At 54.0% G+C, this 13889-nt stretch overlaps 1 protein-coding gene across 1 annotated transcript in view; it reads left to right on the forward strand.

Moving 5' to 3' along the window:
- AR (androgen receptor) overlaps positions 1–13889 on the forward strand; it is a 47634-nt gene that overhangs the window by 20879 nt on the left and 12866 nt on the right. The window contains exons 2-3 of the mRNA XM_086619954.1: positions 3386–3537; positions 11857–11973. Coding sequence (XP_086476080.1) covers positions 3386–3537; positions 11857–11973 — 269 coding nt within the window. The remainder of the gene's footprint in view (positions 1–3385; positions 3538–11856; positions 11974–13889) is intronic.

Here is a 13889-nt window from a genome sequence, read left to right on the forward strand (position 1 = left end):
CGGGTACCGACAGGGAAGGCTGGCGCGCGGAGGAGAGCTGTGAGCAGCACAGCGTCCCCCTCCCAGCCCTCGCACGAGCGGGGACCCCCGTGCAGCGGGCGCCCGCTCCGCACCCCCTGCAGCCTCCGCCAGCCGTCTTTGTGGGTCACGGCAGCCTTATCACCTGCGGGTTTTGAGAACGCCCTGAACGGGTCCCTTGGAAACTGCAAAATCGATTGTTAAAGGTGCCATTATCACAGCTCGCTCTGGGTTGCCCACGTTTTAAGTTGTATTTTTCTCACAATTTTCCATCTAAATATAAAATGAAAAGGCGAATTGGCGTCTTTGTAACATCAAGGGTGTTCCTGGGCAAATCCTGCTCTCTGGACGGCAGCTGCTGGCGGGAAAGGTGCCGGAGGGAGCTGAAATCGCGTTGGTGCTGCCAGGCCGGCTCCCAGCTGCCGAAACGTCCGTCTCCCGGCGCGGGGGGCTGAGTCCTGCCCTGCGCACAGCCCAAAAGCAGGAGCGTTGCACCCGGGACGAGCCCGACTCGCAGCCAGGATTAGCCTTGAGCGTCTGCCAGCTCCCCGGTTGCCATCCGCACGCGGGCGGCGGGGGGTGGGCTGGCCGAGCACGCGGGTTTGCAGAGAGCCCGAGTGCCCCTGGGACGCTCCGCTCAGCACCCGTCGTAGGCAGATGCCTATATGGGTACGTGAGATACACGCGTGCGTGAAGGCGTACATGAGTACTTGCACACTCCTCTCTGGAGTAACAACTGTTTAAAAAGCCACTCCAGCCTTAATTGTTAACGTGCTTTGCAGCTTTGACTAATTAAGCCTGAAAAATACTCCAGGGTCTTCTGGAGGTCCTGCTTCTGCCATCACAACAGCTGCTACTGTGGGAGTCACTGTTGCTCGTTTCCGATCTGAAATACATCGTGCGAAGAATAGGGAAAGCGCAGTATGGAGGGCCCTATGGAAAAGGATAAATTAGCCCTTGTCAGATTTCCGATTGCATAGGGAGAAGAAAAAAAAGGCAATGGGTGATGAGAGGAAAGGTCTGCTGCTGCTGGGATCTGAAAACTGGCTGCATAAATAAGACGTTTTTAGCGAAGCTTTTACATCTGCCGCTTCTTGTTCCTTAGTGGTGTGTGCTCGGCCGCAGCACGTCGGCCGGGGCCAGGGCTGGGTGGGGCAGGGGGGGCCTGGGGCCTCGCTGGGGACCGGGCGGTGGGATTGCAGTGGGAGGACGGGCGGGATGCTGGGGAGGACGAGGCACGGAGGTGTGTGTTGCATCAGGACTTACCTATGGCAGACACAGTCTGCTGCAACGTTCTGCTCCGTTCCATCAGTAACTCAAGAAAAGCCTTGGAAATTGACTGTCAGGGAGGGAGAGTTGAGCAGCATCTACAGATGAGTCACTGATTCTGATTGCTGCTGCTAAAAAGACGAGGAATCACTCAAAATGTTTCTTGCCTTAAGAACAGAGGATAAAATTGCTGCTCCAGTTATTAACTTACAATTTAGGTAGGATCTGCATAGCTCTTGTGTGAGGAACAGAAGAGAGCGGCATTCTCAAAGGACGCAACTGGTGGCATGATCAGAGAGGAGAGCTGAGCCTGGGCTTGGGTCCCACCCAGCACTGTCCTGGTGAGCCTGGGCTTTGGTCCCACTGAGAACTGTCCCAGTGAGCCTGGGCTTTGGTCCCACCAAGAACTGTCCCATTTAGTGCTTTACTCTCAAGGTGTGATGGGCTTCGAGAAGTTGAAGCTTCAGCAGAGCCGTGGCCTCTGCGAAAGGCAAACGGCACCAGTGCTTCAGTGGCAGAGTTGGTCTTTGGTTGAAACTGAGCATCCCAGCGAGTTGTACACGTAACAGCAAACGGTCCCTTAAGTCCTGTCTGCACCAGGAAGTGTTTTCCAGCCTATGGTCTGATTTAAACCAGTTAAATGTTGGTTCCTCGTCTGTTCTTGAGGAAACTCTTTTTGTCCTCTAAAACCTCTCTCTCCTCAGTTTAATTTATGTCTGTTGGGAAGCAGAACAAGAGGGGATTGATAGTCTGGACTAAACAAGCTGCTCTTCTTACCAGAATTAAAATATCTGAGCAAAACCTGGCACCCAGGCAGCCGTCCCTGCGCGGGTGCATCGTCCCGGCCACGGCTCTCCCGGCGAGCGGCTGCTGTGAGCAGCTTTGAGTCCCGATGTCCCTGGAGCTGCTGCTTGCGCGAGTGCAGGCTGCAGGATCTCCCTGTGTTTGGGGAATAGTGGAATAAGGCGGGGGAGACGAGGTGGGGACCGCGTGGGACCGCCTGCCCCGGTGCCTGCTGCAGCCGCAGCCCGAAGCGCGCGGTGCGGCGGTGCCGTGGCTTGCTGCGGAGATGGAAACCCCGGAGGAGAGGCTGGTGACTGGGACAGACAGCGCTCACATCTTTCCCTAATTAAAACCCCGGTGTTGCCAGCTGCTCTTGCGATGTGTGAGCTGGCCCCTTGCCCGCGTCGTGCCCGGAGGGGCAGAGCTGCCTGGGGGCCGCGGAGAGGCCCTGGCACGGGCCCCTGCTTGGGTTGTGCCGGGACTGCAGGAGGCTCTTCATGCCTCCCCAGCAGAACTTGGAAGAGGTGATGGCAAAACCGGGGGCTGGGGAAAGCAGCAAGAGGCAAAGATGGCCCCAGGTCTTTGTGCAAGTCGGTGCCACATCCCTGTTTCCAGCTACCCAGACTGAAAACCCAGAGTGGGTCGTTCAGGCCACCGAGCTGGCGAGTGGAAAATGTGAAGCTCCATAATCCACACTGACCCGCTTCCAGCATTTAATCGTGATTATTATATGGCAGAACCGGTAACTTTTATTTTTGGCTCTGAGGTCTGTTTTCGCCATCCGGTGGTTGGCAGCGCTGTGCTCTGCCCACGGGGCTGTCCCAGGGCAGGGACCTCGTGGCACTGTTCCCAGCGCACCGCCTGTGACTGCGCGATGTAGAGGTGGTGGGATAAACAGGAATCTGCTGGGACACATTCGCAGCAAATGCTTGATGTTTTCACCAGAGGCTTCTGGTGGGATTTCATAGTCCTGGGGCTGAGCAAGGCAACCTGGAAGAAAGATCAGTCCAGCCGTCGCTGGGTATTGAAAGGAGGAATAGGTGGAAAAAAGGCAAGAAAAGACTAACTGAAGGGAGTTTGATAGCTTAGGAAAAAATAATTTATTTAAATTAAGAATCTTCTGTGTCATCAGAGTGAGATTTGGCTTAGTCATTGCTTCCCTTCATTCTGATCAGTGCTTGGCTTGTCCTGTCACCAAGGTTCTGGGTTTTGCCATGAGCGTTCTCCCACGCGCCGTCCTTTGTGCTCACCGATGGCTCGTCCTGACCTCCTTTGCTGACCCTTTCCCTCGTTCTCTTTCTGTTTTACGCTGCAGGTTGGACACCGGCCGTGAACATATCTTGCCGATTGACTATTACTTTCCACCTCAGAAGACTTGCCTGATCTGTGGGGATGAAGCATCGGGGTGCCACTATGGAGCCCTCACTTGTGGCAGCTGCAAAGTCTTCTTCAAACGGGCGGCCGAAGGTAACGCATGCAGAGAGAGGAGGGAAGATTGCTCCCACCTCCAAGCACTGGCTTTCTCTACCAAAGTAGCCTGAGCATCAAGCACTGCTGGCACAAGTTCTCTCACCAGCAGTCAAGTCATTAACGTAGAAGTGTTGGATGCGTTTGCAGCATCATGATATGTTTTCCTCCTGTTGAAAGAGGTTAAGCAGCCTGCCAAGCCATGGGGGCTGAGGCAAGAGTGGTGGGGACTGTGGTGGGTTTCTGAGGTCTCTTAAACTAGTAAAGGAGAAAATTCAAGGATAAATTGATTTTTGTCCTATGTTTGTCATTCAGCATTAGATTGTCCTCAGAAAGTAGCCAAACCAGTTTGCCAAAGCACAATCCTTTTCAATGCCTGATTATCTTAATGAACTAATGAGACCGCAGAGCAGTTCCTGCTTCTCCTCTTGACTCTCAATGATGCTTTAAGTTCCCATCAGCCTGCCTGCCATCTCAAATTTAAGGGATGCTTTTCCTCTCTTGCATCTTGTCCAGAGGGTCCCTTCTCCCAATACCTGCGAAATGGCAGAACTATCTGTCCATCAAGAGCCATGCTCTGACCTTGGTGTCCACAGTCCTTCTCCCCAACCCTTAAGAAAGCAACTTCTTCACATCCAGCTGTGTAGTGCCAGGCTCTCCAGAGATAAGTGTGAGCCCACGTGTTCTCTCTCAACAGCAAGGTCTTTGCACTGTCTTGGCTTGGTAATTAGCATGCAGAAGGACCTAGCCCAGCAGTTTCCTTGGGCAGTGGGTCAGCAACGTCTGGTTTCTAACTGCAGTTAAGAGTTGTGATTCCTCGGCAGCAGATTGAGAGTCTCTATTGGGGAAGCCTGACTGTCCGGGGACGTAACGTGCCTGTGAATCACACATCTGACTGGTTTTCTGGAGTGATGAACCAATGCAAATCATCATTCTTCCTCGATGCTAACCTAATTAATTCGGTGCACCGGCACCCCGTTGGCAATCGGTGTTACAGGCCATGGCATCCCTGGGAGAAGGAGGCACCACGGTGCCCAGCTGGCGATGGAGGCTTCTGTCTCTGGATCGTCTCACCGTGACCTTCCCCTCCTGCGCCTTATGTCACCCCTCAGTTGAGCAGAGGTCCCAAACGGGTGGGCGCTCACCTGCCATCGACAGAGCACTGCTTCTGGGTTAATTCTAGCGTTTTCCTGCGTGTTTTCAGAGTCGCATTTTCCTTCGCTCGTCTGCCAGGAGTGAACTTGCCAGCAACTAGTTCGGGGGGAATTGGGGACAACAGCATCCTGTTGCCATAGTAGGACAGTCAAATGCTATTGATAGATGAGAAGTTTGGCATGTTTTTCCCAAGTAAATAATTTACAGATGTGTCTGTCTGCTATACACCAGTTCTGTGTAAGGCCAAGAGTTACACAAATGCTTGTTTAAGTCAGCGAGTTGTGGTTGGTTTATAGTGAGTGCAGTCTTGGCTCTCTCTCTGGATGAAGTGCTGGTGAAGTGCCCCGTGTCCGCTGGCGAGTGCCAGGGTGGTGGTGGTGATCCTCCGTGGGCACCAGGGCGGGCTCCGGGCAGCTGCTCACGCAGCTCCTGATCGTACACCGCGGTGTCGTTCCCTCTCCTGATTGCGTTGTGACATTACTTTAAGTGGTATTTATGTCTCTCCGTAGTTTTTAAGCCTCGAGGTGTCGCAGAGGGATGCGAGTGTTTGGTTGCGTTAGGGTCGGGCAGCAGCAGCCCTTTGCCATGTCCCTGCACAAGACGGTGCCCGTGGTGAGGAGCGGCAGCGGAGGGGGGGCAGACCTGCCTGGGTGGGAGGTTTCATCTCATGTTACTCTGAGTCTGTATTTTGGGGAAGAGACAAAAAAAAAATCAGACTCCTTTATAAATATTGAGTGCAGGGTAGTGGTAGGTGATAATTTCTATCCTAACTCTTGGCGGTTTTTCCAGCCGGACCTTTCCTTCTTAAAGGTGAGGAGCAATACTGAAAGCCTCTATTTCAGTGTGTTCTCAGGCTTTAAAGTCCATAAAGTGCATCTCTGAAAACCTTAAGTCACCTTTGGAGGCTGTTTACAACAGTGGGTCAGAAAGAGAAGAGAAACCTTTTCTTCTGCCTCTGTTACCGTCCTGTTCGCGGTGTAAGGCAGCAGCTTCTGCAGGGCAGGAGAAGCGATGGGCTGGGAGCTGAAGAGCAGCACAAGCAGATCACCTCGGAGGGAACGGACAATGGCCAGACACGTAGTTTTTCTTTTATCATATTGTTCGCCTAATATAATAGTGAACTTATTTGCCAGTAGTTCAGGGGTATTTAAAAAGGTTTTTGTAGACATTCACTGCCTTCTAAGAGAAGAGAAAGAGAAAAGATTTGAAAAAAAAAACAAGTTATGACATGAATTCTTCTTCCCTTTTGAAACATGCTGAGGGATTCGTGTGGTATCCAGCAGAGCAGATCACTCCTGCTTTGATAAAATGTTTGACAGATTTGAGGTTTTTTGCAAGCAGACGCTGGAAGAGTTAACAGAAGAGACATGAATATTTTCCTGATTCCTTTCTGGGATCAGCTCGCTTGATTTATTGACTCTCTCAAGATATTTGGGTTATATATAGGCCAGCTCTAAAACGCACCCTGCGGATTCTTCGGCTCTGATGTGGGCTCCCTCCCTGGCAACATGGTCAGCCTCGTTTTTGCAGCCGAGCGTTTGTCGCTCCCTCTCTGTCACCCACTCTGGTCTGCAAGCGCCGAGGGACCCAACGGGTCGGGGCTCGCTGCCCCGGCGAGAAGCGCTGCTGCTCCTCCACTGCCAGACATGCTCGCAGCCATCGAAGGACTCCTCCTCCTCCTCCTAATTCCTCTTTCTCCTACAGTAACAAAGATTTGGTGAACAAAAAGTGCATCCACCTCAGCACAGACTTTGTTTTTTCTCAACAGAAGCAGGCAGGGCATCGTTTCGCACGTTTGGGATGGCTCGGATGAGCTAGGCATCAGGGTTTGGTCCTCATGGTACCACGCTTGTCCCCGAAACAGAAGAACACTTCAAACACGACATGCTCCCAAATCCACTGGCAGTCCAGGGGTTCCTGTTGCCCCATCCACGAAGGGAGTCGTTTTTGTGCCCCCTGCATCCATCCCTGAGCAGTGGTAGACCTTCCTCGTCCCTCCAAGATCGCAAGGGATCCAATGGCCACCTTGGCCAGTTCAGAGCTGCCTCTGTGCAGCGTTCCAGGCAGCACAGGACTGGTGTTCCTGCTGGGACTGCCTTTACACAGCAGAGAGCTAAATGAAAAAAATGACACAGTATCTGGCAAATTTCCTAGAGGGCCAACAGCCAGGCTGCTGTGCAGTCTGTTCTGATTCCGTTTCAGTCACTCTCCATCTGGGTTACATCCTGACCTGCTGAGGATTAGCCTTGCACCAGAGAAATCTCTCTGGGCCAGCTCAACAGTTTCTTGCCAGTTTTCAGGATGACAAGTTAAAGTGAACCGTTTTCAAAGCCCATCACCGTGTTTTACAACGCTTGCTTCTCCTTCTGGCGGCTGCTCTGGCAGTACGCAAAAGCGTCGGGTCTGCAAAAGGCTTCCGTGGTGCCACAGCACTGTGATGCTCCTGCTCCAGCGGTGGGTTTCTCACTACCCTTTGGCTGTTATTGGCCTTAAAAATCTGTGGGAAGAGCAGAAGGTGGAATAACCAGACCTTTGTAAGCTCAGGCCCTGCTGCTCCCTGCTAGGTGGGTTGCTTTTCTCTCCCCTCGGCATCCTCAGACCAGCTGCCTCCAGCCCACCGGCCGCACTTCGCCGTGGGTGAGCTGGCACGTCTGCGCCCGCTGTGCTGGGTGCCCCGAGGGGCGGCCGGAGAGCTGCTAACTGGTGGCCACTCTCCACGCTGTGCCACTCACTGGTGGCCGCTCTCCACACTGTGCCACTCACCGGTGGCCGCTCATGGCTCCAGCTGGGGCTGGAGCAGCCATCGGTCAGTGACGTGTCAGACGTGACGCTGGTTGGAGCCTGAAGCAGACGGTTTGACTTCGAAGAGGCTCAGGAGTTAAAACATCACGGTTTTGCCTTGTTGCCAGAGAACTGGGCCATTTAAAGCATCCTTGCTTGCTGGATTTACGTGTCTTTAAAATAAAGCCTTTTTTTGCTTTTTGAGTTGTTTACTTCTAAAGCTCGTGGTTTCGCCTGGGCTTGCTCCAGGCCTCCGGCTAGGTTGTCCCCTCTTAGGGAACCGTGTAACATCCGTGCCTGCGTTTCTCTGGCTGGCCATTGTTTTCACATGCAGACTGTCGTTTCTGGTTCCCTGGAGAGCTTCCCTGGCTCTTCCCACAGCCAGCCTGCCTTCCCAGCCTCCGCAGCTGCTGGAGCCGCTGCCCCGGGAGAGAAGAGCTGAAGCTGGAGCCGGCCCGGGGTGCTGGGGCTGGGTGCTGTCCTTTTGGCTTCTGTAGTCTTCTGTAAATACAGGTGACTACTAAGAAAATGACTTTCAAAGACAGGTTGTTAATAGTGGCTTAGTGTTAGTCCCTGAGCATCGCCGTGCCCTCTTTGGTTATTTCTGGTGGGATTATTTCTGAAGTGGGACCTTCGGAGTGGTCCCAGCATCAAACCCGCAGGCTCGGCTCCTGCGGCAGCCCGGCTGGTGACAGTGATGGGTACCAGATTTTTCACAGAAAAGCACTAGAGACCCCATGGTTAGATGAGCCCTGGGGGGATTCGCTTTCTCAGAAAGCTTGGCCTTATGTCCCGACTGTTAGAATTTGGTTCATGCCCTGAAATACGAGGATATGTCTCCCATCCAAAAGGCATTTAATGGGTTTTCACATTAACAATCGTAAATCTTACTCCAGATGTTTGCAGAGAGTACTTTGCTTTCTGGAAGAGAAAGCTACTCTAGGCACAATAACTCATGTGGCAACAGACTTTTAGTTAAATAACTTCTCCGGACTGAGCACCTAATCTTTCTCCATAAATCTTTATTTTTAGCCAAGACTGGAGAACTGCTGTTCCCCTGCTGCCTCTGCTCCCGCTGTTCCTTGCAGGTGATGAGCAGGAGGACTCGGTGATGGCAGAAGCACCTTCGTGCCCGGTGTGAGGTGGCACAGGAGGGAGCCCGCGCCGTCGGTGGCCCCGGCGAAGGGGGCAGTGGCCCAGCGGCGTGTTCGTGGTGCGTGGTGAAGGGGGGAGGCGCAGCATCCTGCGAGAGCCTGGGCTGCGCAGACTGATCTCCCGCGGCTCCTGTGCGGGGCTGGCACAGCGCAGGGTGCCAAGTCCGTTTGCCACTTCGCTTCTCACCTGCGTGCATGTCAAACAGCCTCTGGGGCGGCAGGGAAGGAGAGGGCTCTTCTCCGGGTGTTCACCTGCGGTGCCATCGACTGGGTAATCGCATCCGAGGCTGACGCCTCCCCGGCATCCCCCGTGTCGAGCCCGGGTGATTCGCTTGGCGAAGAGCAGGACCGCTGGGTGAAACGGGAGAGTGCGCTTGAAGCTGAGACCTGTACGTACAGGTTTGCAAAGCAGGAGCCTCTGCTTGGCAGTAGTGTGAGAAAGCATCTCTGTTGTTTGCAGGAAAGAAAAAGACAGAAAAAATCATTCCAATGTTAAACAGTAAAAGAAAGAACAGTGCATTTATCTTTAAACAAAGAAGAGCTGATGTCTCAGCTCGCTCTTAAATGAAGAGAGTAACTTACTCTGAAATTAAAACCAAGTCTCTGCATGTGAGACGTTACTTAGGACAGATGAACCCGCACAGCGCGGGCGCACGGAGGGGACGGTGGCACTGGCTGCAAAAGCCCAGGGAACAAGGAAGGGTGGCCGGAACGGGTGAGAAACAGCACGGCTGCCTCTTCCAGCAAGGCTTGAACCTGCTTCCCACATCCTGTCCGTCCCCCTGCTCCGCTCCCGTGGGTGCCTGGGGGACAGAGCGGGGTTGGGGGACGAGCCCGCGTGTCGGGACCCTGCCCAGAGCCTGGGCGGAGGAGGGGGCTGGGGCATGGTGGGTGTTCCTCCTCCTGGCAGGGGCATTTAGACAGAGCTGTGCCTGACCCTGGCGCGTCCTTGCGGGGCTCAGGCAGTCCCTGTGCCGCCTTCCCTCGCTAAAGCTGTTCCCGGGAGAGGTTTGACCTTTTTAAAGATTCTGAGCTATTATTGTTGCAAAAACGCCATAGTTTAGACTAGGGAGGTGAGATAGGAGAGGAGCAGGAGCCGAGAGGCAAGGGGAGAGCGGGAGGGCTGTGCGGATGCTCCCGGGGCAGCACCGCTCACGGCAGCCCCACGGCCTCGGCCAGAGACCGAGTTGGCCCCGTGGGCTGAGCTTGAGCATTCCCGGTAGTCCCAACCCCGGCCGTTTGGTACTCGTGGTAGTTTTGACGGGCTCTGGAGCATCCCAGCGCCGGACGCTGTCACGAGGCAGGAATCCTGCAGCGCAGCTGGAGGGGAGGGAGAGCAAAATCCCCTTGCAGCTCTCCGCGCCCACGCCTGGGGAGTAGGGCATCCGTGCACGGATGGTGCACGGAACGAGGTCGAGTGGAGAGAGTATGGCCTCGGCACAAAAATAACTCCAGGTAACCCAGTTTCAGCTGAAGTTGTTTATTACTCATCCTCCTCAATGAACTGTTGAAAGGGAGGATGGTGCTTGTCTTCTCCGGGGTTTGGTGTAACCGCTGCTTCGGAGGCTTTGTCTAAGTGTCCTCAACGCTGGTAATGAGCGAGGGGAGGAGGGTGAGAAGAGGAGCTGGTGAGAATGGTGTTAAAAGGATTTAACGAGGCACCACGTGCTGCGGTAACGCGCTCTCGCCGTGTTACAGCTCCGGTCTCACCAGCGGAGGCACCGGTGATGGGGCAGCGATCAGGTTTTGACGGGGACGATTCTAAGAAATTCGAACGTACGGATTTTTTTTCAGCCCTTTGGCGTAGCCCCATGCACGGGCGATGTGAGGAGGAGGTCGTTACATGCTGAGCCTTGTAACGACGTTTCTGCAGCCCTGGGATGAGAGGCTGCAGGTGGGATGTGGCCAGTGGTGCCAATGAAGCTGCAGCCAGTGCCAGGGAGGAGCGGGGGGACCCGCTGTGGGCTCTGCGCTCCCGCGGGCACGGGAAACACGGATGCGCTGGAGCTTGAGGGCGATGGGAAGCAACAGACGGTGCCAGTGGGGTCTGTGGTAGTGAGTTGCTAAAAATTTGCCCCTTCTTTTGATTCTGATACCTTCAGAAGTCGTGGGAGTGTGCGTGGGAGGTGGGGAGTTGTTGACTCAGTGCCTCAAAATGGATGGTCTCTTGTCAAAACTGGTACGTTAAGTGGTTAGATTCAACCTCCTCTTTTTAATGGGTCTCTGATGACTCCAAGGGGCTATTCCTACAAGAATATAGAAAACAAATGCTTGCAGGATGATGATTTCCCACCCTAATGGCTGCCTGCGCAGAGTTGGAGGTGCACAGCTCTATTATTTACTGAGACTGGTTTAGTTTGGAACAGTATGGAGAACATCAGATAAATCCTGATCCAGTAAACGTGTTTCAACTTGACAAGAAAACAAATGATGAGTCAGGAAGGAAAGTTCATTCTTGGCACATCTCGCAAATGAAGCAGTTAAAAAAAAAAAAGAGCTGAAATCCGGAGCTCTAAGGGCTGCTCTTCAAACAAGTGGAGAGAGGAGTCTAAGATACCGGCTAGTCTGACAAGAAGTAAGTTCTGAATTTTCTGCAAGCTCCCCCAAAGCTGCTGCTGTGCAGGGTCTCCCTTACTGGGGGGGTTTCCTCCTGCCAGCTGTGAGTGGACAGGGTGACGGGTGCCAGCCCAGCACAAGACCCACGTTAGCAGAGCCTGGGAGGCAGCGGCTCCCCGACCCCAGTGTCTGTAACCTGTGGACAACAAACCTAGTTAGTACCAATGGGTGGCACAAAAAGCAATTCAGCCCCAAAAAGCAGTGTGGAGAGAGCCGTGGGTGCAGAGGGAATGCCACTGTCTGGGCACTGTACTCAGTTGTACTCATTGTACTCATATCTGGCAGTCAACCACTCCTGGAACAGCAGAGGAAGAACTGTGCTGTCATCCCAAGAGATGCCAGCTTCCAATTTAAATTTTCTGCTGGGTGGTGAACTGGGAAACCAGCACTGGCATGGCCTGCTCCTCTCCCCTCTCCCCTCTCCCCTCTCCCCTCTCCCCTCTCCCCTCTCCCCTCTCCCCTCTCCCCTCTCCCCTCTCCCCTCTCCCCTCTCCCCTCTCCCCTCTCCTTTCGTGGTGCCGGTGATGCCGAGAGAGCGTGAGCCCGTTTCTCCATGTAAACCTGGTCTGGTTGGTACCCACCACCCATCCGCCGTTTCCTCTGATGTTTGTAGGTAAACAGAAATACCTCTGTGCCAGCCGGAACGACTGCACCATCGACAAGTTCAGAAGGAAAAACTGCCCGTCCTGCCGCCTGCGGAAGTGCTACGAAGCCGGGATGACTCTTGGAGGTACTGTCTGCGTAACGGCCCTGGGTCCGGGCCACGGGCCGGGCGAGCCGGGCTAGTGCTGCAGATAACGTGTGTACTTGGCATGTCAATGGTCAGGAAATGCCTCAAAAAACGGGGCTGGTGGAGCATAATGAGCTTCGGGAAGTATTTGCAGGTTTCTTATACCAAACCTCTGAATTTGATTAAACTTTTGTTTGAGTTTCTGGAAACATTCTTTTCCTTAATTTAAGGAATTCCTTGTTAATCTGAAAAAATGTAAACGGCTGGGTGAGCTGGGTTCTCACTCGTACCAAAGCCTCTTTGAACAGAGCGCTCCCATTTAAAGATTGTTTTTCTCAGGCAGAAAGGGGCATTTTTGTTCATGAAATTACAGCCGCAGTATTTTCTTTGCCGAATGGAAGTTGCTCCTGTCTCACTGCTGAAGATCCTCGTTACAGTTTGTCTCTGCTCCGAAATCTGTAGCTCTACCAAAACCTGACAGGGTGCCTGTATCCAAAATCTGAGGGTTTCTGCTCAAAATCAAGAAGCTACAGCGTAGATCACTGGGTGGCTCATCTTTGAGTTCATTTGATGTGAGAGTGAAGAAGAAAATACCCTGAAAAACCGGGCTGATGGACCTGACCCGCAACGAGAAGGCCCTGGCAGCGCAGCGAGGGGGGTCACGGGTGGTGCCAAAAGCAAAGCCCTGGCAGTGGCGGCACACCACAGAGGGAGGTGGGCGAGTCCTGGCTCGATGGAGGTGCCAACATTTCAGTTTGAGTACTGGGATGGGCAGTGCCTCCCAGAGCTGCTGCCCTGCTGCAACGTTGTGTTGAAGAGCTTGCTACCAAAGCGGTTCTGGTGTGTTGCTCACGGAGAAGCAGCGCTTTTCATTGTGCTGCTGCCCAGAACGGTTCGTACAGCTCAGGTTCCGACAGACTCGGCCCGTCGGCGGGGCCGGAGCCCACCGGCTCCCCTCTGCGCTGGCAGCCGCGGGTGGTAAATGCGAGCGGTGGGGGCACGGCTCGCGGCGGGACGCAGAGACGTGCCGCTCGCTCCTTGCTCCTGCTACCAGGCAGGACGAACCAACGGCCCAAGAGGTGCCACAGTCCGAAACCTCACGGCACCGACCCCATGCGTGGGCTCTGCCCGCTCCTCGCTCCCACTCCCGCTCCGTCCAGCCGAGCCGTCCCGGAGCCGTGCCTGCCCGCGCGCCTCCTCGCAGGGCTCCTGCGCACCGGCCGTTTCGTGGCCGTTCGTAGCCACAGCTTCCTGGGGAAGCAGGGACCCTCCTCGGGGACCCTTCCCTTGTCTGCCTGGGAGGGTCGGGACCGGGGCGCCGCTGCCGCCCTGCGCGTGGGATTGCGGGGCTCCCAGGCTCGGGGTGAGGAGCCCATCCCAGCTCCCTGGTCCACAGCCAGCAGGAGGGCTTCGACGTGCCATCCAAAACAAGCATGCTCTTCTTTTTAAGTGCTTTTTTCTGGTGAGACTTCCTTTAGTAAGAGAAGACATACATCAGTGTAACCTTCTTCTGCAGGACACACTGACAAAATTAATGCTAATACTGATAGCCCCCCCTCCTTTTTTTTTTTCTGAAGCTCTTTGGGTCACCCTGACCTGTTCTGCCTGGTCTGTTTTACATTTGTTTTGAATGTGGGTTTAAAGGCAATTGTTAAAAACATGCATGCTGTGAGTTTGTCCACAGTTATTTCTCCCACAGTAGAGAGGCAGAGTGTTTGCAAACGCTTCCAAGCTCCAAACAGTTGTTTTTAACTGCCTGTTAATTACCAGTCACTTGTAGGGTATTATAGAGGCGCCTGTGAGCAGCAGCCCTGCAGCTCCGGGGAGGTTTGATGGGAGGAGGAGGTGACACGCTGAATACCCTATTTAGGGCTCTCTGCTTTGGCACAGAACGGCAACATGTCGAAGCACTTCAT

Source organism: Tauraco erythrolophus, chromosome 13 (assembly GCF_009769465.1).
Source record: "Tauraco erythrolophus isolate bTauEry1 chromosome 13, bTauEry1.pri, whole genome shotgun sequence".
In the NCBI taxonomy this organism is placed as follows: Eukaryota; Metazoa; Chordata; class Aves; order Musophagiformes; family Musophagidae; genus Tauraco; species Tauraco erythrolophus.